Below are 23297 nucleotides of genomic sequence, written 5' to 3'. Positions count from 1 at the left end.
CCAGCTTTTGGTCTTGGTACATAATTTAGATGAATGCAAAGCAGACGCTATTTGGATCTGAGGGCATTCAGTCAAATCCAAAAGACTCACCTCATCATGGGGCAGCTTTTTACACCACAGAACACTTGTATTCACAGTACAGGATACATATCTGACAACATGCCCTACAATTAACATTGGGAGTAGTAGAGTATACTGAAAGTCTGCTTACTCAAATGTGTCATTAAACTGCAATGTCTTTTATTGAATCTTTGCTTAAACCATTCTAACTTGAATAAATGTTTGACCATTTCTAAAGGACTAATACCATGTAATCCTTTTTTAACATTACAGTATGCTGTCAAAGGGACAGTGCTTAGATGTGCAATACACACACACACACACACACACACACACACACACACACACACACACACACACACACACACACACACACACACACACACACACACACACACACACACACACTAGGACTAGGTTTGCTATGCTTTGCAGTATGTTCTGCTGCATCTCCATAATAACTGAATTCATGTTGGTATCATTGAAGATGTACAGCTAGCTATCACCTATCAGCCTGTCAGTGGGCCCTCAATACACACCCTCCCTTCCTCCCTTCCGTGAAGTACTCACTGATCTAACTTGAGCGGATTGGCCCATGCAAACTTTTCATTGCGTTGCTTTGACATATCAAGTCATCTCAGATCAGTGGTTTTCACAAGGCGGGGAGGAAGAAAGGATGCATTTGTGAAGTGGTCCAACAGGCCAGGAGGGGACAGATCTGTCTTAGCTCTGCCGTTCAACGTCACGATCATCGTCATCACGTCGAGTCAGGTTCGTGCGTCTTGAATGGTAAAAGAGATGTGGATGAATCTGTCTGATTAAGTGGGATTTGTGCCATTTTAGTACATATATTTTCCATTTTTGATAAGCCCGTAATAAGGCATTCACATATCAGTACCTGAAGAGCTCGAAGCCATCAAAGGAAATGACAGAAACGTATGGTAAGCCTTGAAACAAACAAGCTATTTCTGGCTCGTCTACTCCGAGTCGACCAGCAAGCTATAATAACGACTGTAGCTAGCTAGCTAGCTCGTTAGCTACCTGATTGTGTGTGTGTGTGTGACAAGTTGTTGTCAGTCTGTCAACCATCTATTTTGTAAGCCAGCTAGATTGCTAGCTAAGTAGATATGTAGGCCTACCGATCGTCTGCAATATAACCACTGTACCCGTGTACCGTAAGTTTATGTTGAATCTTGTTCTCCCCCCCCCAACTATTCGCTAACAACAACAGTGTTGTTGACTGTTTGTGTTTTCGCTAAGCATGGACCGTAACTATCTAACCCGACTCTCCCTTTCTTTCTCAGATTTCCTTTTTAAATTCCTGGTGATTGGAAGTGCGGGGTCAGGGAAATCCTGTCTTCTCCACCAGTTTATAGAGAGCAAGTGTAAGCAAACATCCCCAAACACTTCTGTTTTTAATGGCCCAACACGGCCACAGTTAGCTTGGCTATTAATCCATATCATTCACCATTACTCTGTCACTTTAAGATCTTGTGAACGTTGCTAGACTATATCTGTGACCAACACAAACAGGTGACTGCGCGTTAACATTGCCACACATCGCACGCCACTAAGAGTGAAGCTCATTTCCAGCAGGTGGAAGAGGAAGTGTGTAACATGGCGTCCTATGGTCCTCCTCTCTGTCTCATGTAGTCAAGCAGGACTCCAGCCACACCATCGGGGTGGAGTTTGGCTCCCGGGTGGTGATGGTCGCTGGCAAGACGGTCAAGCTGCAGATCTGGGACACGGCTGGACAAGAACGATTCCGGTAGTGTTTAATGTCACATCAGCATGAAAACCCATCTCTTCAGGCTACATCTTAACAGTCCCTCCTAAAGACCTCTTCACCCCCACTACCCCCCCTATACTAACCCTAACCCCTACCCTAGAGACCTCTTCACCCCCACTACCCCCCTGTACAAGTTCTCTCCTGTTAATAAAAAAAAAAAAGTAATTGTTGTAAGTCGCTTTGGATAAAGGCGTCTGCTAAATGCCATAAATGTAAAATGTAAAAGTTCATTGATCAGAGACAAGGCATTGTGGGACATTTTAGGGACATTCAATAATCATTAGATCATGAGGAATGATTTATGTATTAGCGTACACTATTATTATTATTATTATTTCATGATGTAGGACATGTTATTTTCTGCTGTTCTCAGGTCAGTCACACGCAGTTATTACAGAGGGGCAGCAGGAGCGCTACTGGTTTATGACATCACAAGGTAAGACCCTGATTTGAATCAGAAATGTGGGCAGTAACATGTCCTTTTGACCCTGCACTCGCCATTCCCTCACATGGTGACCAGCTCTAAACCTGCTGCCTCAGCCCTAGTGAATATACCTCTCAACCTCTACCTGCCTGTCTGCCTGTCTGCCTGTCTGTCTGTCTGTCTGTCTGTCTGTCTGCCTGCCTGCCTGCCTGTCTGTCTGTCTGTCTGTACGTACCCAAGTCGGGAAACGTACAATGCCTTGACCAACTGGCTGACAGATGCTCGGACGTTGGCTAGTCCCAACATCGTTATCATCCTTTGTGGGAACAAGAAGGACCTGGAAGCTGATCGGGAAGTAACTTTCCTGGAGGCATCCCGCTTTGCTCAGGAAAATGGTAACGTAACACACCATGTCATGTGATTACATAATGGGATGACACTACAGTACCTTGGGATGACACTACAGTACCTTGGGATGACACTACAGTACCTTGGGATGACACTACAGTACCTTGGGATGACAGTACAGTAGAGTCAGAGTTAAAAAGGTTCATGGTTAAGCAATGATAGTGTGGTAGCATGGCATTCATGTTTTATTTGACGTATTTCACCTCAGCAAAACAACCACCAGGGGGCATCAGTCAGCAGTTCTAATGGATAGGCTTACAATGTGTTATAGACCTCTTTCAGTGTGTACAAACATTGCTGCCTGTGGGCTGTAGAAAACAAAATTAACTATAGGCTATCCTGACTCAACATGTATGTCTGGGTACCTTCCTAAACATGTATGTATTGTTCCCCAATACAGTGAAGCATTTTTAGTTTTAGTTATTTCATTTGTGGAGTTCAGAGCTAGAGTATATAACATATATTGAACTGATCGTGTCATTGCGACAGTCGTAACGACGGTTAGTAGTGCAAAAATAGTAGTGTTATTATTTTACGTTGTTTTATTATGCTATAATAAACTTGATTTTGCCAATCTATCTGATAAGGTAAGCTGATAAGGCAAACCATCACAAACCATTCTCTCTCTCATTTTTATTTGAGTGTTTATTCGGAGGGAACACCGATAATGTCAGCACTGTCAGTAAATAATACAGAAGGAGGGATCTTTTCAAACATCCCTCACAGCTCTTGTCACCACCTTGTGGTGGCTTTCGGCAGCACTTCACGCGTCTTCACAACTCGTGTCTGCCGTCGTAGTCGGCATTGGGTTAGCCCACCGCTGCGTTGGCAGTATGAACCTTTCGAACACTGGCCTACTGTACCCAATGTTTGTAGAGCTGAGCTGTCCCAAGCATCCCACTAAGCATTTACCCGCCAACTACTCCACATGACCTGCAGAGTAGATAGCTCATGATGACTGAAGTGTTTGTGACTTATGGGATCACTTTTATACCAATGTTGTTCCTCTTTGTTGTTAACAAAATAGAGCTCATGTTCCTGGAGACGAGTGCCCTCACCGGAGAGAACGTGGAGGAGGCGTTCCTCAAATGTGCTCGCACCATCCTCACCAAGATAGAGTCAGGTAACGCCACACACACACAGACACACACACACACACACACACAGAGACTTAACGCTAATACACCATCCTCACCAAGATAGAGTCAGGTAACACAACACAGACACACACACACGCACACACACACACACACACACACACACACACACTGCAACCGACACGTGTTGATGTGTGTGCATTTACATTGAGTGTACTATATACTGTATCTTGAAAGTCTTTCTGAATGTTCTCACGTTTGATGTGCGCGCGTGTGTCCGCTGCAGGTGAGTTGGACCCGGAGCGGATGGGCTCAGGGATCCAGTACGGAGACACGACAGTGAGGCAGCTTCGCCAGTCGCCGCAGAGTGGGTCAGCACAGGCCAGAGAACAGTGCAACTGTTAAAGGCTAATGCTAACCCAGCTAAAAGACACACAGTACCCCAGTCTCCAGGTAAGGTCATCGTAGCACCGAGTCGTACCGATGGTGAGATTCATCAGCTCTATGCTCCTTGCAATCAGAAGTGTTTACATCCTTGCCATGAATATTCTACCAGAGTGATCATTATAGGGGCTTTTTGACACGTTTTAACCTCGTGTTCATTCTCTCCAGCTTCTTGTTTACAGATGTTAAAATAGCGATTTTTTTTAAACAAGATAAGAAGGAAAGGTCCCAAGAAAATGACATTCTATGATGTCATCGGGGGTAATAAAAAGAAAAAAAAATCGGTTAATTACAAAAACGACAATGAGTCCAGGGGAGGTGTTTGCGTTTGTAGTTTTTGAAAATCCCTGATTTATTTTTCCACTACCCCTGATGACGTAGAGGTTAGTTTTCCTCTTTCCTCTTAGTTTTCATCTTTCTGACTGCAGAATGTAGAACACACATCTGTTAACACTGGTGCGCAGCTGGAGAGAATGAATGATACATATAAAAGTGGTGAAGTGCCCCTTTAATGTTTAATGTTTCTATATAATAATGATGTGCACTTCAAACTAGAAGCTTGTTTTTCTCTCTTGAAATCTAACTCCAACTATTGTTTTCCTCTCTAGCCCTGGACAGGGCCTGGTGCGCAGCTCTCTTTCCTGTCTCTGCACACTCAGGCCTCTGAAGGACTTCCCTTTGACTTTGAACCCCTGACAACACTGTGGAACTGTGGGCTGGGTTAGCATCTTGACCAGGAACTGCCGGTGGTCTCTGTGTCTGGGTCCAGTCATGAAGCTGTAGTGGGCTCTGTGTCTGGGTCCAGTCATGAAGGTACTCTCGCCCAGGCGTTCTCCCACTATCCCTCTGCCTCACCTAGGAACAAGTGACATCAGCAGAGATTCCTGACCCCTCTGAGCCAGGCCTATGGACACACACACACATCAGGAGTTTGTTCTTGGATGTCTTCACTGTCAGCAGATCACACACAGCTCTCACTGTTCAAGTTCTGATGGTAATACAGCAACACTGCTCTAAGTCTAGTCAAAGTAAACAAATATTAGATTGTCATTGGTGTGCAATTTCTATAAAAAGGGCAGCCCTATCTCCTTGATTGTGCTGAAAACTGTAAAATAGTGTATATATATCAAAAGTAAATATAACATTGATGTGGTATTGATGTATAATGTTTTAAGAGACTACAAAAAGAAGCTGACCCATGTACTGTGGTTATTATGAATACAGAGTAGTGTGTGTGTGTCTGAGTGTGTGTGTGTGTGTGTTTGTGAGGGAGAGAATGAGTGAAAATTGTTATATTGCTATGACTGAATTACCATGAGCTGGAGATGCAATTTATTATATATAGATAGGTGTTTGCAGACAAAGTCAGACAAAGTGTTTGAGCAAATGTATGTATGAACGGTCTGGGTGACTATCACTAACTTCAAGTGGGGTCAAACCAATGTTCCATCTTTTATGTGGGAGGTGTTGTGCAGTGATCATGGAAGGGTACTATAGGCCATATAAATCTATGCTAACTGGAAGTATATGATATCATTTAGATATGCACTCCTGTGGTTGAATGGTATTGGTGTATTTACGTGATGTAAAGCACAAATGTGAATAACTGTTTTTAAAGTTGTTTTTGTGTATGTTTTACTAGATGCATATATCTTGACTATGATCTTACATGTGAACTGTATCTATAAAATGCATCATTGTGTGTGTGCTAGATGTAATTGTTGAACTGAAGAACTGCCCCTCATTGCAAAGCCTGTGACCTTGAATGAATAAATTATTAAACAAAGTTTTCTTTACACCTGTCTTGTTTCTGACTTTCTCAATAGCTTTTGATATGTGTATACATGAATAGCTTGTAGTAGTTCAGATGAGAATTAGGATCAGTCTTGAATACGTTCTGTCTTGACAACATCCAACACTTGGGAGAGTACAGTCATGTTGTTGTGCTTGGACCACCACAAGGGGGTGTAGTGAGACCACTGTTGTACTCCAGTCCACAAGCTACAGGTGGGACAAAATTGTGTTTACAGCATGCAAGATTGTTTTCTAGTGGGTTTACTTTTGACTGTACATTTATAACAAGCCAATTCTATTAAATATAATATTTGCATATTGCTATTTTTTAGAAACCTACAAAATCTGACAAGTCAGTAACTCAGTAACGACACACTGACTGATCTAGAACAAACATGAGAGGCCTAAGAAGCACAAGGAATGCCCAGGGCTGCTATCATGACCTCTGACCTGAATGGGCTGGCCGTGGTCGGCTAGACGACAGCTGGGCCATTGTTCTGCCGAGTCAGCCTCCGCCGCAGACTCTCCAGTGGAGGGGAGGGGCCATCATCATCATCATCATCTTCATCATCATCACCCCCAGCACCAGCATCATTTGAAGGACAACCTTTAATAATGTCTTAATGACATTTGCTCTACTTCTGTATGTTAACTGCTGGCTAGTGTGTTTCAGAAGGCCAGGGGAGGCTGATGGAGGTAGAAATCGGAGGACGGGCTCATTGCAATGCGATGGAATGGAATAAGAAATGGTATCAAACACACGTAAATACAAATGACGTGTTTGATACCATTCCTCATTCCATGCATTACAATGAGCCCGTCCTCCGATTTCTGCCTCCACCAACCTCCCCTGTGTAGTTGGTCGATCTTGAATTGGTGGAACTTATGTAGGAGTAATCATTTGTATGACTGAGTATGTACTGTATGCATACATCTGTAAAGCACATGCTTGTTTTCTGTATGTGTTTCTTGTTATGTGTGTCACTTAATGTGCTGAATGTCAGCTGCTCAGAGAAGGCAGTGTGTGTTATGAGAAGCATACCGTCCTTAACCCTACAGGACCTCGCTGCCTTCCCCAAGTCATCCACAACCCATCTCCTAACCCTGACCTTAATCATTTCAATTCAGGTAAACAGTGTGATTCAACAATATCTCAATATCTAGATTTCATCATTTTACGTAATTCTGTCCCTCTGAAAATGAATATTTCCACATTAAAGCAAAGAGCACTGCTGAGTTGTCTAAGACTTAACAAAGAGAAATGCATTCAACGTTAGAAAACCTAACACAGATCATGTTTATAGTGGGTTCATATATACACACTCTCCTTTGCTCTCCTGATGTGTTCATTTTCCTGTCCTTTACTCTGTAGGCCCTGCTTGGCTCTCTCTGATGTCCACAGACGGATACACACACAGCTGGATCCCGCTAGGGTGAGTCACTGTTGCTGAGGGTGGATACTGCACCCACTCACCAAAGGATGACCGCAAAACAGTGTTGGGGAAGCTGCTCTGAAAATGTATTTAACTAGATTAACAATTACTGAAAGAAGTTGAACTACACTAAAGCTACCCTTGAGAGAAATATAGTTGGTCAAATTAAAGCTACTTTGAAAAAGTAGTTCACTGCATCGAAACTACCTCACCCAACACACAACAGTCAGTCAGTGAAAGATGACCAGTCCATGGAAGATAATTGTGAGGTTGAGCAAAGCGGAGACCGGAGGCAGTAAGAGAAGAAATAGTAGGGAAATTGAAGTTCAAGGGCTGGAATAATAGTTACATTTGAAAGTTTTTTTTGTTTTCTTTTGGAAAAATTTAGTGAGTAGTGACAGTAGCTTACTACACCGCTACATGGCAAAAAAGTAGTTAACTACAGGAAAAAATACTAGGATTCAAATTTAGTTTAACTACCACCAAGCTACTGCACAATGCAGTTAAACTGACAGTTGAACTACATGCAGTTGAACTGCTCCCCAACACTGCTGCTAAAGGATGAGCACATATTACAGTTGGTCTCGATTGCTTGAGCACATTTCTTGAAGGTATTCAACTTTTCAAAACAGTTAACATGTTCCCCCTAACATTTAACACGTTTGCCAAAACAGAACATTTCTTTTGCAAAATGCACGACAACTCTCAAAACAGTGACTACAAGTCACGAAAGCAAATCAGTGCATCGAAACAGTATCATTTGTCGTCCAATGAAAGATTCCACCATTCATTTCATAATGACACACTAAATAAGAACTATCAGCTATAAGAAATAGCTATATGCTGTATGGAAATAATCCTGATTAGTTTGTCAACACTTACTTGAGTGTTTGTTGCGTCTTATGTAGTGAGTTGTGTTAGCTGTTTTGCAAAAGGGTGCTTATCATTTGCATCTTGTGTGAAAGCAATGAGAAAACTCTGTTGCTAAAATGTTATTGTATGCAATTGTGGTGGGAAACTCCAGTTTCATACAAATGGTTTAAGTGAAAATCTGTTAAGGTCTGGCCACCTGGACACAGGCTCTGTCTCTGTTTGACTTCAAAGATCCCCACAGTGGGAGGTTGTTGGTTCCTGACTGTTCAGTTGATGCTGTATCTTAATGTTTCTTTGAAATCGAGACGTCTTATGTCTGGGTGTTGTTAATTCATATTCATCATTTTGTCTCGCCAATTTTCATGAAGGCCTTGGTCTCCTTTGTTTGAGGAATGTTGGCTAGATGTCTGATGACCTAGAAATGTCCAATAGAGGAACACTAATTATCAAAAGTATAATTTTACTTCAGATGTGTCTCTGTCTATGGTTGTGTAAACATAACATTTAAACAGTGTCTAAAATGCGCCAACTTGGGCCTCCACCGAAACCACAATAAATAAGACACAAACAAACAGTCCACGCATCATCACTTTTTACACACACACACACATAAGCAAAAAGTAGACAGGCGCCCACACACGCCGCACGCACGCCCGCAGTACGAGACGGCGAGGAGATGTTTCAGTCCTGTGGCTGTAGCACGGAGACAGACAGATGAGGGTCCGGTAGACAGTCAGACAGAATCTGAGGGCAGGAAACCCCACTCTCTCACTCTGATGTATGGACATGTCTGAGCAGAGCCGCACCAATCCAGCTCTAATCGCCACGCCGCCACAGCCACGTCGCCGGGAAGGAGAAATGGCGCCGCGCTGGTCGACGCGGGGAGAGTGGCTATCATGTAAGATGAGCTCTCAAGGAAGAACAAATGGGTTGAAGCAACGACACACATATTTCCTCTCCCATTCTCTGGGGTTAGCGACTCTGGTACAATAGCTCAACAGAAGCGGATGTAAAAGAGCTGAGCGTCACGTTGTCCTTGTTTAATGTCGATGCCCACTGTTGACGTATGGTGTAGTGGAGGAAGCCCTGTCTGAGACATAGAAACTCAAGTGTCACCCCCAGATGTTGAAGGTAACCTCTTGGCCTAATGCTACCATAACGGTCACCTTCACACTTGGGTCTTTTACGTGGGAGACCTGGGTTCGAATCCATCCAATCACAAACTGTATGTTTAGAGTGTCAGCAGTGTGCTCCTCTCTGAGGAAAAGTACATGGGAGGGGAAACAAGAACAAAGCCGAGGAGGAGGAAATGGGAGGGGATGAGAACGAGACAGAAAGAAAGTAAAGAGAGGATGGGGGGGGAGACAGGTCGAAGTAAGATGAGGGTGATGGATGGTCAAACTGGAAAGCATCAATCCTTCATAAAAGCTTTTCCCTGTGTGACACACACACACACACACACACACACACACACACACACACACACACACACACACACACACACACAGAGCCTCAAAAGGGTGTAGCTTAGAGCCTGCAAATGTCTAGACGTACACTAACTAAGAATAATGGCAGCTATTTTTGTACTCCTGCGAAGCAATGTTGTACTTTTTCTCACTGTACAGAATGAGTCTAGGCTTCAGACTCATAAATAATGATTAGGGGGAAAAGGCTGGGCAAAAACGTTTCATTCCTACACTGGGAGGGTTTGAAACATGTCTCATACATTTACACGCCTAACTTCAGGATCAGAGGTGGGCGGGGGCAGTCTGTCCTTAAACTTTCAGCATGACCTCTCATAAGGTCACAGGTTAGTAGCAGCACCCTACATAGGACACAAAATACAACACTCTTTGTCCCTAAATTAAAAGAAACATTTTATGTTTATTTAGCTATGAACATATTGGATAAACATCCACTCACAATGTCAAACTCTATACAGAACATGCTAATTAAGGCTTGTTGAGTGAAAATCATATTAACTTTATGACCAAGAGAAGCTTTGATTTGGTGTGTCAGCTTGAATGTGTGTGTGTGTGTGTGTGTGTCTTATCTGCGTTTCACAGATAAGCTCTCAGAGACAATACCCTTCTCTCTTGCGTTGAGATGTCATTGGCTGAACTTGGCTAATGCTGTTTGTCTCCCTGCTACTCTGTGAAGAATCCGCTCCCTGTTGCTGCTGCTCTGGAAAGGGACAGAGATCAATAGTGAGATGGATTCATCAGTGATATCATGTTTGCATTCTTCTTAGTAGGATTTATAGCTGCACGGTGTAGTACAGTACGCTGATGGCAGAGCTTTGCTGCCTCTGAGCTCAAGTGATTGAGACATCCAGAGAGCAGGAACAGAAATACTTCAATACATTTAATGAGGCACACACTCATACACACACACACACACCCTCAGACACATCCTCAGACACATAAACACATACACACACAGACCCTCAGACACACACACATACACACACTTTGTGATGTGCCATCTGGTGGTGTAAGGTGCCCCTGATCACCCCTGAATGGCCGCGTGAAGTCGTGTCCCTCATCTCCTCCCCCTCCTCAGTTCCGTCTTCACACCGTTTCACCACAGAGCTGTTCATTACTCCATGGCCCTTCCCCGTCTCCATGGCACTGCACTTCTTCATCCACCTTTTCCACCCAGAAAATAAACGATGTGACAAATAGCTCTGGGGAAGAAGAAAAGACCCAGCCCCCCCTCTTCAGGCCAGTAAATCTGCCTGTGCCGCCGCCCCCCCCCCCACCACCACCACCACAGTGCACTAAATCCCCTCCCCCTTGCCCACTGTCCCACACACAGACTAACAGTCTGACAGGGAGAAAAGGATGGCAGGTGGCCAACCTAGCCACTAAGGACAATGTCTCAGCCTAGAGGCAGAGGGAAAGAGAGACAGAGACAGAGGGAGAGAGAGAGAGAGAGGGATTTTCCACTAGGGTTTAAATGTTAATGCGTTGGGATAACTGCTCTGTAATTGAATCATCATGAAGTGAAGTATTGGCCATCCAACATTACGCCATCAACAGCTCAAGTCCAGTCATTGGCAAGGAGATGTCGACAGCATTAGTTTTACAACACCTCACAGGTCCAGCCCAATACTACGGGGCACAATCAGCGTCACCGTTTTACTGCTGTGTTTCTGCGTTCCAGACAGCTTGAGTGAGTCCCTCCGTGGCCTGGAAGTGTCCTGGATGAGACCGATGAGGTCACATCACTGGCCGCCTTCTCCACACAGCTCTCCCTCAGGTGTCTGAGCAGACATTAGGAAGTGAAGGATATTTCCCCCGCACCGTGCGTGCGAGGAGTGACTCACTCCACAGTCCACCCGTACTGACCTGAGGAGATACCCCCTGTGACCATTCGCAGGCTTCAAATGTTCAAATGTCTGTGTTTTATTCCAAAAATGTCTCATCGCCCTTTAAGACCATTCTAAATTAAACATTATGTTGAACTATGAATGAGCTGACATCCTTAAGCACAGTCTTCATAAATGTGCTGAGACCAAGCTCCCAAACCACCAATGCTTAACCCTACAAATGCCATGTCTCGGTTATTTAGGAAAAATACAGACAGACAGACAGACTGTATAACTTAACATTCAGAAAATGTAAACCTCACCAGTAAAACTTTTTACTGTCCAATTGTAACCTCACTCCCCCTAACAGACCAATAGAATGTATGACACAACAGCTCATAACAGTTCAATACAGTCCAAAAAAGTACTCATCCAGTCCATATCACCCACATCACTCAAATCTCTTACACACACACACACACACACACACACACACACACACACACACACACACACACACACACACACACACACACACACACACACACACACACACACACACACACACACACACACACACACACACACACACACACACACACACACTTCTTGGACTAGCAGGGCAGTTTGTTAGCTGATGGAAACAGAGGGACATTGCCCGGGAACTGACACATTTTTATATTTCAATAGTTAACACATTCCTAAGAGCTTATTCACCAGTGACAGGGAGACAAACAATGGCCTTATTGTGAGTGTGAGCTATGCTAGAGACTGGTTGCCCTACCAGCCAGGCCAGGAGAGCCATGGAGGCCCCTTGTGAGGCCTACCTCATTAACACGGAGCTCCCCCTGGGTGAGCTAGCTTAGTAGATCTCTGCCTGCCTGCTGGGCGCTGAGCCGCCTAGCCTCCATGTGACAGTGTGACCATGGAGCCGCTCAGGGCCACACCACCATGACAATGACAATGACAATAATGAGGACCCAACACTGATCCATGTGGAACAAACAACATGTTTAATATAAAAACTGAACAAGAAAATTCACAATGGAAGAATGAGAATATAAAAGTTGATCGTATCTACAGTGGGAGAACGCCCCCCTCCAAAAAAAAAAAACATAAAAAAAAAAACATAAAAAAAATGAACATGGCACATGAAAACAATTGGAAAGGCTCTCTAGAGCATTGCAATGAAATAACAAAAAATATGATTTTCTCAATGACAAAAAAGGGTCATTCACATTTCAATTTCAGGTACAGAGTATTTCCCTTGTTTATTACTCAGTTACAGTGTCTTGTCCAAGCGCCTGGACGACACTACTAACATTCATCATTTCTGAACATTTCAATGAAACGACAGAGTCCTTCGTTTCTGATTCATACGCACTGAAAGGGTTATTCCCGTGGTAACACTTCTACTTCGATGTCACCTTCTCTGATCTTGCAAACAACAAATTAGCGTCCTACAAAACTGTATCATTATCGTCTAGTGTTTTCCCTTGAAAAAGGCAGCACCGAAACGTTGGGGCTGGCCGTGCATTGAAGTCAATAAATCAATAGACTAAGCAAGAACAATATCACCCTATCACTTCAATTGGACTCCAGTGTTAACTATAGCCACATAATTAGAATAACTATCATCTAACAATGATATGACCATAAAAGATATATACCGTTGATAAGATAATAGCATATCATTACATCACTATAGCCATTAGTAATGACTCCGCCTACATCACAGAGCTTAGTGGTGGTGCTTTCAATCGTTTATTTGTGGCTCCAGGTGTGTGGTTCATCCTCATGCGTAGTGGTTTGCCTCTGTTCATTCATGTGGTTTCGAACAGGTGCGTGTGGTTTAGGAGAAAGGTGTTGGGGAACTAAGGATGAGTGTGTGTGTGTGTGTGTGTGTGTGTGTGTGTGTCTGCTGTTTCTCTGTCTGGGGTCTTCACGATGAATAGAGTGGACTCGGCGAGCTTGGCATTTGATAGGGTGTACGATTGACAGATGTGTTGGCGTGGTAGGGCTCTGCTCAGGACGTTTCTGTCACACGTAGTGTTCCCGGTGGTTGATGTAAACGCGTTCGGCCCCGTTCTGGTGACAGACCCACTCCTGATAAGACAGAGGCTGGTTGTGAGTGGGGCTTCGTGTCCCCGCCCCCTGCGTGGGCCTGGCTGCTGTCCTCTCAGCCATCTCCAGCCTGCGCTCAGCCCTGCGAGCCTACAACACGACAACACAGAGGAGGGCGTGATCACATGACTTTTTGTTAGTGAGGGACAGTAGATGTAGCAGAGGTGATTTGGAATCACGCTCTCGTGATGACGTAGCCCTGTCTGAGACGTATATAAACTCAAGTGCCGCCCTCGGGACCTTGAGGATGTCCTCCTGGCCTAATGGCAGACGCTTGTGCCCTCCGCATGAGAAACCCGGGTTTGAACCCCTCCCATCACATACAAACACTGAGAATCAACTTTATTTACTGTCAGTGTTCAACATTTAATGTGCAGCTAGAGTGGCAGGGTTGGGTTGAGGTTGGGCTCAGTGGAGAGGGTTAGGGTCTCTCACCACAGCTGCTAATTGGATAGAAATGACTATTATCCCAGTAGCAGCAGTGAGACGGCAGCCATTGTTGGAACAACTAGACCCTGTAGGCCTACACACACACACACACACACACACACACACACACACTCTCTATACTGTACTCAGCAGGGAGAGAATACAGTTTACAGAGAATGGTTACAGTATGGTGTGTGTGTGTGTGTATGTGTGTGTGTGTGTGTGTGTGTGTGTGTGTAGGCCTACAGGGTCTAGTTGTTCCAACAATGGCTGCCGTCTCACTGCTGCTACTGGGATAATAGTCATTTCTATCCAATTAGCAGCTGTGGTGAGAGACCCTAACCCTCTCCACTGAGCCCAACCTCAACCCAACCCTGCATCTGTGGCTACACTGCCAAAGTCATTACAGACCTTTCATGGACCTGAATACTAATAAACACTCTTAAATTAACCGGTAAATGAGATGAAACACTAACAGAGGAGAGACAGAGAGAGGACGAGAGAGAGAGAGGACGAGAGAGAGAGAGAGAGAAAATGCATGGGTGGGTGGGGATCACAAAGACAGAGCTATGAATCATTCAAGCAAGCTTCTAAAGAAAGCCTTTCTCTTTCCGCTTACTGACTCTGGCTACACAACTGAATCTTTACCCCCATTTGGCTAGTTTTCTCCAGACCAGCGACAGAGCTTTGGGTGATAGAAGGTTCATGGAAACTTTGACCTGTTGAGAGCACGGCATGGTGGTCTTGTTTGTAGTGCATGGTGCTAGCAACGCTAATGTTGTGGGTTCAATTCCCGCTGGGACCACATATACAAAAGACGTATGCACTCACTTATTGAAATTCGCTTTGGATAAAGTGGCATATGTAACAGGCTTCACGTTGCCACTGCGAGCTTCATTTGAGCACTGCGAGCTCAAATGAGTCTCCAACGTGCGTCATCTGTATTGCCAACACACTAAAATACCTAAAATGTTAACCCAGCCATGCCACGGAAAAGCTAGTCATTCAACGGCACGGCTGGGGGTACTTCAACTAGAGGAGTACGTTTACCATCTCAACCTGGTTCCACATTCTGGGTAGTGTATAGGGCGTTATTTACCTGAGACAGTGAGGCCACCTGTGGGGCCAGGCCAGCCAGGCTAGCCAGGGGGATGGCTTGGGGTCTCTCTGTGTAGGGAGGAGGAGGCTTGTGTGTCGGAGGGAGATCAATCCTGCAGTGGGATAAGGGAGAAAAGACACAACACATTTATTCCTCCATGCTGACCATTGCTAAGTTGCATGCAACAGCATGTCCTAAAATTGCTCACTGGTTTAACAAAATTAATACAATTGTATTAGGGATGGTTTATACTGAGTAAAATCAATTACAGGCTAAAATGGACAGCCCCTAAGCCATGCTATATCGAGTGATTAACGTAATAACCGTCCCCTCATCAAGGCTCAACTCACGCTTGACCTGCCAATCGACCTAATCTCCTCCCACATCTTCCAGAAACCACTTCACAGTTCTCTTCTGACCAAAACACACACACACACACACACACAGACCAAGCCCATACTAATGCCACACTGCAATCTATAGCCCCTATAACAAAATAAACAAATTTTTAACATTTTACATTTGAGTGATTTAGCAGAAGCTCTTATTCAGAGCAACGTACAATAAGTAGATAAAATAAGTGAAACAATACATCCCAGTCATCGCAAGTAAGACTTTCTAGAAGAATATGTGCTACAAGCAGTCACAGTGCTAGAAAACATGCTATTTTCATTTCTCTTCTTCTTCTGTACTATGTTCTCCTCTTCTCTGCTCTTCCTAACCACATATCCAGAATGACACCCTATCACGGGTAGTGTAACCCCTCTCTCCAGAGAGCCAGACTGCAGCTAAGGTCAGAGTTCATTCTCGCATTGGCCAAAAACCTGAATTCCCGCATTTATTTAACGAAATTTACGCCACGATTGGAGTTACGTGCACAGATCTCTAGTTAACATTCCACCCTTCATGCACGTCTCTTTCCCCCTCCTCTCCTTCTGGGATAAGACATAGGGGGAGAGGCTCCACTCGGCTGATGTATTCTTAATGAGCTCAGGCCTGCGTGTCCCACAGAAGGCTGTGGGACAGGGAGTGCACCTGATCCATTAGGAGACAGGGCTGTAATGTCTGTATGATGACAGAGAAGGATGAGGCCGGGATCCGTTCAGAGAGCCTCACGGGGCCGTCCTAAGGGACACACAGCCAGACTCACACACAGGACGCCCAGGTTTGACTTGGCATCGAATACAGACGAGGAAAGACCAGACACACCCCTCTGGACCTGTGTGTGCGCGTGCGTGCGTGTGTGTGTGTGTGTGTGTGTGTGTGTGTGTGTGCGTGTGTGTGTGTGTGTGTACGTGCGTATGTGTGTTTGAGTGTAAGGCACACGCATGCAGGGACGCACGGAAAGTCTTTTTCTATTCACACACAGCTGTTTGATACTTGGATTCAAATCAGGGTTGTTTCTTTTGGCCCGACTGTCAAGGACTAGAGTCCAGGCTCACAGTCAGTCTGAGAACCTGCTCTCACAGACTCCAAGGCCGTGGGGACAAACGGCTGCGGAATCCAAATGCGAAACGACAGTGAGAAGAGAGCCATGGAATCAAGGTCAAAGACGTACGAAACCGACAAGACCGCTACCTTAGTGGCTGAAAAGACCTTCGATTTAGAGACAAAACCAAACAAACGATCTCTTGGCTCTTATTGCCAGGCTTAACTGCAGTCCTCTTGATCAGAAGCGGCAATAACACAGGTATGGTGATAGAGATAATATCTCTAATAATGATCAGCCTTATACTGTGCGCACATGGAAACGCAAGCAGAGGCACGCACGACAGGCAAGGCAAGCAGGCGCACACGCACACGCCTAAAATGCTTTCATCCCGACCCCACAGCTTCTGCAAGCTGAGGAAACAGCTTCCATGACGGCTAAACAAGAGGCTCTTAGCAGAACAACATACTAGAACATTCTCTCTTTTTGTAACGTAAGGCTCCCCTGCCTGCAGTAACAGCAGTCTGTAAGGCAATAAATGCTGTAGTAACCACAAACTGTTCCCACAACAGACATCCTTTAGTGCGTCTCTGTCTCCCTCATGAGGAACACCATCTATGAGCGCCGCGCAGGATTGGATGTGGCTGCCCACCGGTACTGTGTGCATGGGAGAGGCTGATTGGGCAGCTCATCATCGGTTCAGAATGTGAATCTGTGAATGGATGGTGAGGAAATGAAGACAGACAGGGGAGGTGTGGGATTGGAGAGGCCTTGGAAGAACAAAAGGAAAAACAGTGATGTAATCCTCTTGGGAATAATGTTGCCGGATGGAGGCTCAGTATCGATGGTGTAATAGGAGGACAGAGCAATGAGAACCACATGCTGTTGTTATGCTTTGCGTTCTGTTTGGGGAAAATGTCTTTTCGAATGGAGAATCGACCAAATCTCAGTTTCCATTGTGTTTGTGTGTGTGTGTGAGTGTGTATGTCTGACTCAAAACCGCATCCTGAAGAGGAGAAAGGAGGATACAGATACGGGAGGAAAAATATTATATTAGCCCTTTTATTTGGAGCACTCCAATTGCTAGAATCCACCTACGCACTCACGCACTCACAGACCACACACACACACGCATAGGTAACACACACCACAGACCGCACACATTCACGCACTCTGTGTCAGTCAAAGGCCTCTTGGGCAGGGTGTGACCAAAGACATGTAAATAATTTAATCTAAAAGTACTGTCTCCTTGTCCTGAATGTTACCATGACTGCAGGTCTACCCATAGAAAACATACTCAGCAAAACAAGACAAGACAGTCCTGCCAAGACTGCAATTACCTGTCACCACTCAACCTTGTAACCCCACCCCACCCCCACCATCAACATCCTCCATTCCTTGTTCCTTGTACTGCAGAGAAATGACTCAGAGCTCACTGTGTGTCGTTTGACCTTTGGGTTCCTACTGTATACATGCTGATAAGACAGTCACAGACAGTACCAGTTTATGACGTTGAATAACTGACTGATTCATTGCTCAGATTCTGTCGCAGCAAGCGCCACTTCTTTGAGACTCACACTTTGTCCGTGAAGGCTGCCACCGGCGCTCTCCGAGCCGTGAGGATGACGATGGTGAAGATTGCGATGAGGAAGAGGGCGAGAACCGCCCCCATCACGGCCCCCGCCACGGCAACAGAGGAGGACCTCTGCTCCTGGGATTGTTCTGGAACAGAAACGCAGAGCAATAAAACAGCACTGAACAGCACAGCACCACAGAGCAGAGTGGGAACCAAAGACAACACAGACGCAACCCTGAGAACCACACTTCACGCATCCAGGACCATTCTCAGGGTAGAGTTAGAGCCTGTGAGTGTGTGTGTGTGTGTAAGAGTGTGTGTGTGTGTGTGTGTGTGTGTGTGTGTTGGCCATGGTAGCAGGTTGCTAGCTCTGTCTCGCAGCACTAACTCAGTGTAATTACGTGCTCCATGCTGCTCCTCTTAAGGCCCTGCTGCTAGAGGCTCTCCCCTGCAGGTTCCTCATACTTCATTGGGCATCATTCACTTTTCACCTCAGCCTCCCTCCCTCCATCTCTCCCTCTCTCCCTCCCTCTCTCCCTCCCTCCCTCTATGTTGCGCTCAAGGTGATTTGGCAGCCTCCGTGTTGACTCTGTTGGTTAGATCCCATGCTCCTTATCCTCCACGTCGGGGGTCCAGAGAGGGGATTAGCAATAATCAAGATTAATTAAGATTAATCAAACTAACCAGTCAGGGGCGGTTACACAACTCAGTGGCATTCACACAACCCTTATGAGGGCGAGGCGGGATGTAATACCGTGGTTGTGAAAAGGCATTGGGAGAACCATGTTTTAGAGACAGGGAGAGAGGGGTAAGAATGAGAGAGGGGTAAGAATGTGTGAGAGAGAGAGAGAGAGAGAGAAAGGCCAGTGAGGCAGCCAAGTCCAGTTGCTTAGTTCTTGAGCTGTAGAAAAATCAATAACACACTGAGACGAGAATCCAAAGTAACATCTCAATTACGATGCAGAACAAACAGCCTGGGACCTTGGGGCGACCCCGGAACCCCTCCTCCTGCTCGCTCCCTCCCCCCCTCCCTCCGCACTCGTCACATGACCAATCGTAGGGGGTATTGGACTTAGCTGTAGCTCAGAAGGGGATCACACTTCACAGTGAGCAAAACAGACACTCTTGAGTTAGACAGAGGAGTCAAAAGGCAGGCTATTAAGTCAGATAGTCTTCTAAGGGGCCGCAATAACCTCTCCCTTTGATAGCCTTGGCAACAGCCTCTCAAATGAGTCAAGCAGCATGACCCTAAAAACAGTGTCTGGTCACTCCTGACCACAGACTCTGTCCATCGTCTGAGCTGGGGGAGGTTTAGTGATGACAGGTCTGAGAAGGTAGAGAGGAAAAGCTCTCCAGGGGTGATTATGGAGATCTGGTTTCCTGCTGTCCTGAGCCCATGCTTTAACTCCACTATACAATCACCAACAGAGGAGTGCAGGTGAATAAACACATAGGGGACAGGGCCCACCCTGGTGGTGCCCCCTAAACTGGAATCTGATCCAGATAGAAGGGTTAGTCCTTTCTAGGGGTCTCAGTGGCTCACCGACCCCTCTGTCTTCTAATCCACTGGTCTCAGAACAGAGCTAACAGACATAGCCCAATCCTAATCCCCCTTGAATGGACAGAGGCAGGCAGAGGTTTATGACCACTCCCGTTCCTAATCCAGGTCAGGTCAGGTCAGGTCAGACTGGCCTGCAGAGGTCAAACAGAGGGTGGGAGGAGACAGCCATTTATCCACCCTAAAACCTGAAAACGCAAGGTCAAGGGTCGCAGCGTTGCCCTGACAAACACATACCCCCCTGAAGGGGCAGATGTTCATGTAGGGGGGCAGCTGAGATAGAATGACAGGGGCAGGGTGTCCATCACATCACCCTCTGTCTCTATCAGACACCAGCACAGTGGAGAACCCCAAACCTGGGGGTCCTCAATACTTGTTACCATCCAGCTCCATTTAATCAACTGTGAAATTGATATACAGAATAAGTATTTCCTTACACTTTAACTGAGATTGTGCCCTATACTGCTGTCTTCACTGAAGGTTTTTTTCCTTTTTTTCTATGGTTCGTCCTTACAAATCTGTTAATTTGTGTTGAAGGAGAAAGAGAAGTCAAATCAATGAATTGATCTCTAAATTGAGTTGTTTTTTAAAGTAATTCAAGCATAACTGACTGAAAATCATTACTGCTGGAGAGCTGTTGTTGTGCTTCTTTTCCTGGGCAAATGAGGAACAAGGAATGAGACCTTGGAAAACTTGAAAAGAGACAAAGAGAGTCGCACTGAAGAAAGAGCAGAGGCAAATAGTTTTTGGAAAATAACACGTCATGATGACATTCTCTCTAAACAATGCCAAGGTCACAATGACATCATGTGATTTATTCCTGTGAGACCTCTCCATCGAGCAGCAGATTATAATGGGCCATTTCAAGTCAAATGGCTGATTCTCTCATTTTCCTGTCCTTCAACAGCCCCTTTAACCTTGCTCTCCCAGCCTCCCCCCCCCCCTTGCTGTCTCTCTCTCTCTCTCTCTCTCTCTCTCTCTCTCTGTCTGCAGGTAGAGACAGTGGAGCCCTGAGGGAGACTGCCTCTGTCACCAGCTCCAGATGAGACTGTTGCCATGGGGACAGAGTCAATGGCCTGGAGAGTGGGGACTCGGGGGCAGACAAACACTGAGCGTTTGATTTCACCAGCTGAGAGAGAGACTGGGGGAGAGAAGCATGGGGGGGGAACTCACAAAGGAGACCAGCTGTAGAGGAGAGCGAGGGGCAATTTCTGTTCTGTCACAGAGCCAACCAACAGAGGACAAGAGAACCAGTGGAGACGGAGAAGGACAAGACTAGAGAGGAAGGTTCCCTGATCTCTACTTGATCTCTTACAAAAGCAGGTGGAGAAAGGCTGGACAGGAATAGGACACACACATTCAAATAGAACAAAAAAAAACACTAAGGCTAAGACCAACTGGCCAGATCAAATGAAATATCATCGCAATATTGGTTGGCAGAGGACTAGTCGCAGCAGTGAGGTAATTCGTCTGTGTGCTCAGCGATGATTCAGAGGAGCATGCTGTATGATCAGTGAAGGAGTTACAGATGACATCACCTTAAGGAGCATAAGAAGAGACCGATCGGTCCAAGTCGTCGTCTGAGGAAGCCTGTGATGTGGTTTCTGTCCAGAAGCTAAAAACAGTCCCAAAATGCAGCTCACAGAAAAAAGGTGCTTTATTGAAAACAAAAGTATCTCAAAAAGATTTACAAAATAATGCTTGTTGTCATTGATACAGCATGTGATTGTTTTCTCATTTTTTTTCTTCTTGCATTAAATCACTTTAACTTACAGTAGCTCTTTTTCTTATGTACAAAACAAACAAGAACACAAGGGAAAGGTGCTTGCAAGGAAAATGTGAAGAGTCGGTCGGGAGGTCGACACTCGTGTGGTGGGGTGGGGTGGGGTGGGGTGCTCTAGTGCTCTCCACTGTTCAGACTTTATACAAGAACAAAACCAATATTCATCATCTGGAAATCCCCAAAATCCCCACTGCTCTTACATACCATGTACAAAATTACTTTGTTCGGGTGTTTTGCAACTCGAGACGTTGCAAATGTCATTGTGTGAGCAAAAATAATGCTATCGTCAAACGTTCCATGGCTGAGACAGAGAAGAGGATATGGCACAGAAAGACAAACCCTCAACAATCAAGATAAGGTGTGAAAAGAAGAAAAGAAAAAGGCAAAACAAACAAATCTCTTTCCTTCAGTAGGGGACCAGACCAGTCCTTGCACTTCTGTCTGTAAAAAGGTGATGGCAATGATAAATAATAACATAGCTAACAGAGTTTCTAATTCCTTGACTGCTTTACTTGGCATAAGGCACCGGTCACATGACTGAACCCAAAGCAGTGATGGACATCTCACAAAGCCAGGAAGAATGATGACTATAATTCTTCATACTTCAAGTACATGAAGGATGGAATAACAAGTCCAGTCAAACAAGTATTTTGGGCCTATTCACTGCTTGCCAAATGGCCTTCAAAATATATATATATATATCTCACCTTGGGCATTTCAGCTATATTACAACAAACACGAAAGCACAAATAAATAAACAGGGGTAGGTGCCTGTGTATTTAACTCAGCATTGCATGGGGAGATCTATTATGTATGCGTTGTCAATCAATTTAGAGCTGCAGATCTCTGTATGAAAATATGATATACAAGTTAAGTAACTAATAAATCAATGACTATTCATTAGTCAATACCATTATCTGAAAGTGTGACTGCCTCACCAATACATATAATACAATTATAGACTAACGTATGACATCCTGCTGCGAAGACAGCATCTAATACCTGACAATACTAAAGAACTTGGCACTCAAAATACACACGCATGTGGAACAGTAAAAAAATGACAAATGCTGTGAATCTGTTATCCATGCTCTCCTGCAACAAAAACATAGTATGTGCCAGAAATCCATGTTTTTTTCCCCTCTCTGTGGGTACAAAACCACAGACAAACAGAAATTAAATCTGGAATGACGTGGAAATTATTACCCTCCATCCCTAGATGTTGGATGTCTCTCTTCTTCCATTTCAGTCCATCTTACATGTACTCTCTGGGGGGGGGGGGTCTCTCTCTCTCTCTCTCTCAAGAAGCCCTCTTAGGATCAAAGCAGTGGTGGTGAGAGTTGCAACACAAAGCTGATATTCTGTAATCCTGACTACTGTAGATGTAGATGGCAAAACCACATTGATGTGGATAGTTCATTTTCTCAATTTCTCTTAAAAAATAAAAAACCCAAAATTTTCTTACATTTCTTTTGAAAAGAAGTGAAACTGAAATGGCGTGCACACTTTGCTTGGCTTGGCTTGGGCTTTGGCTACTGCCGAAGCCATACTGCAAGTATGTTGTGAACTCAAGCTTTCAACCACCACATTAACTGACAGTAGCAAAACGACACACATTTGTCCTCCAGTGCAGAATGAAGGCAGGTCCACAGTCTGTGAGTGTGGCT

General features: G+C 45.0%; 1 protein-coding gene across 1 annotated transcript; it reads left to right on the top strand.

The window, feature by feature from the left end:
* Window positions 1-846: 846 nt before the first annotated feature.
* Window positions 847-6002, top strand: LOC310824082 (ras-related protein Rab-4B-like). The gene is made up of 8 exons (XM_083696960.1): window positions 847-1001; window positions 1365-1445; window positions 1714-1828; window positions 2223-2285; window positions 2514-2668; window positions 3709-3804; window positions 4065-4231; window positions 4831-6002. The coding sequence occupies exons 1-7, from the start codon at window positions 986-988 to the stop codon at window positions 4181-4183; spliced, it is 645 nt and encodes a 214-aa protein (XP_083553086.1). The 5' UTR covers window positions 847-985; the 3' UTR covers window positions 4184-4231; window positions 4831-6002.
* The last annotated feature ends 17295 nt before the right edge of the window (window positions 6003-23297 follow it).

The sequence above is a fragment of the Argentina silus genome (assembly GCF_951799395.1).
Source record: "Argentina silus genome assembly, chromosome: 2".
Lineage (NCBI taxonomy): Eukaryota > Metazoa > Chordata > Actinopteri > Argentiniformes > Argentinidae > Argentina > Argentina silus.
Note: the sequence above shows the minus strand (reverse complement) of the source record. Positions and strands in the feature narration are given on the sequence as shown.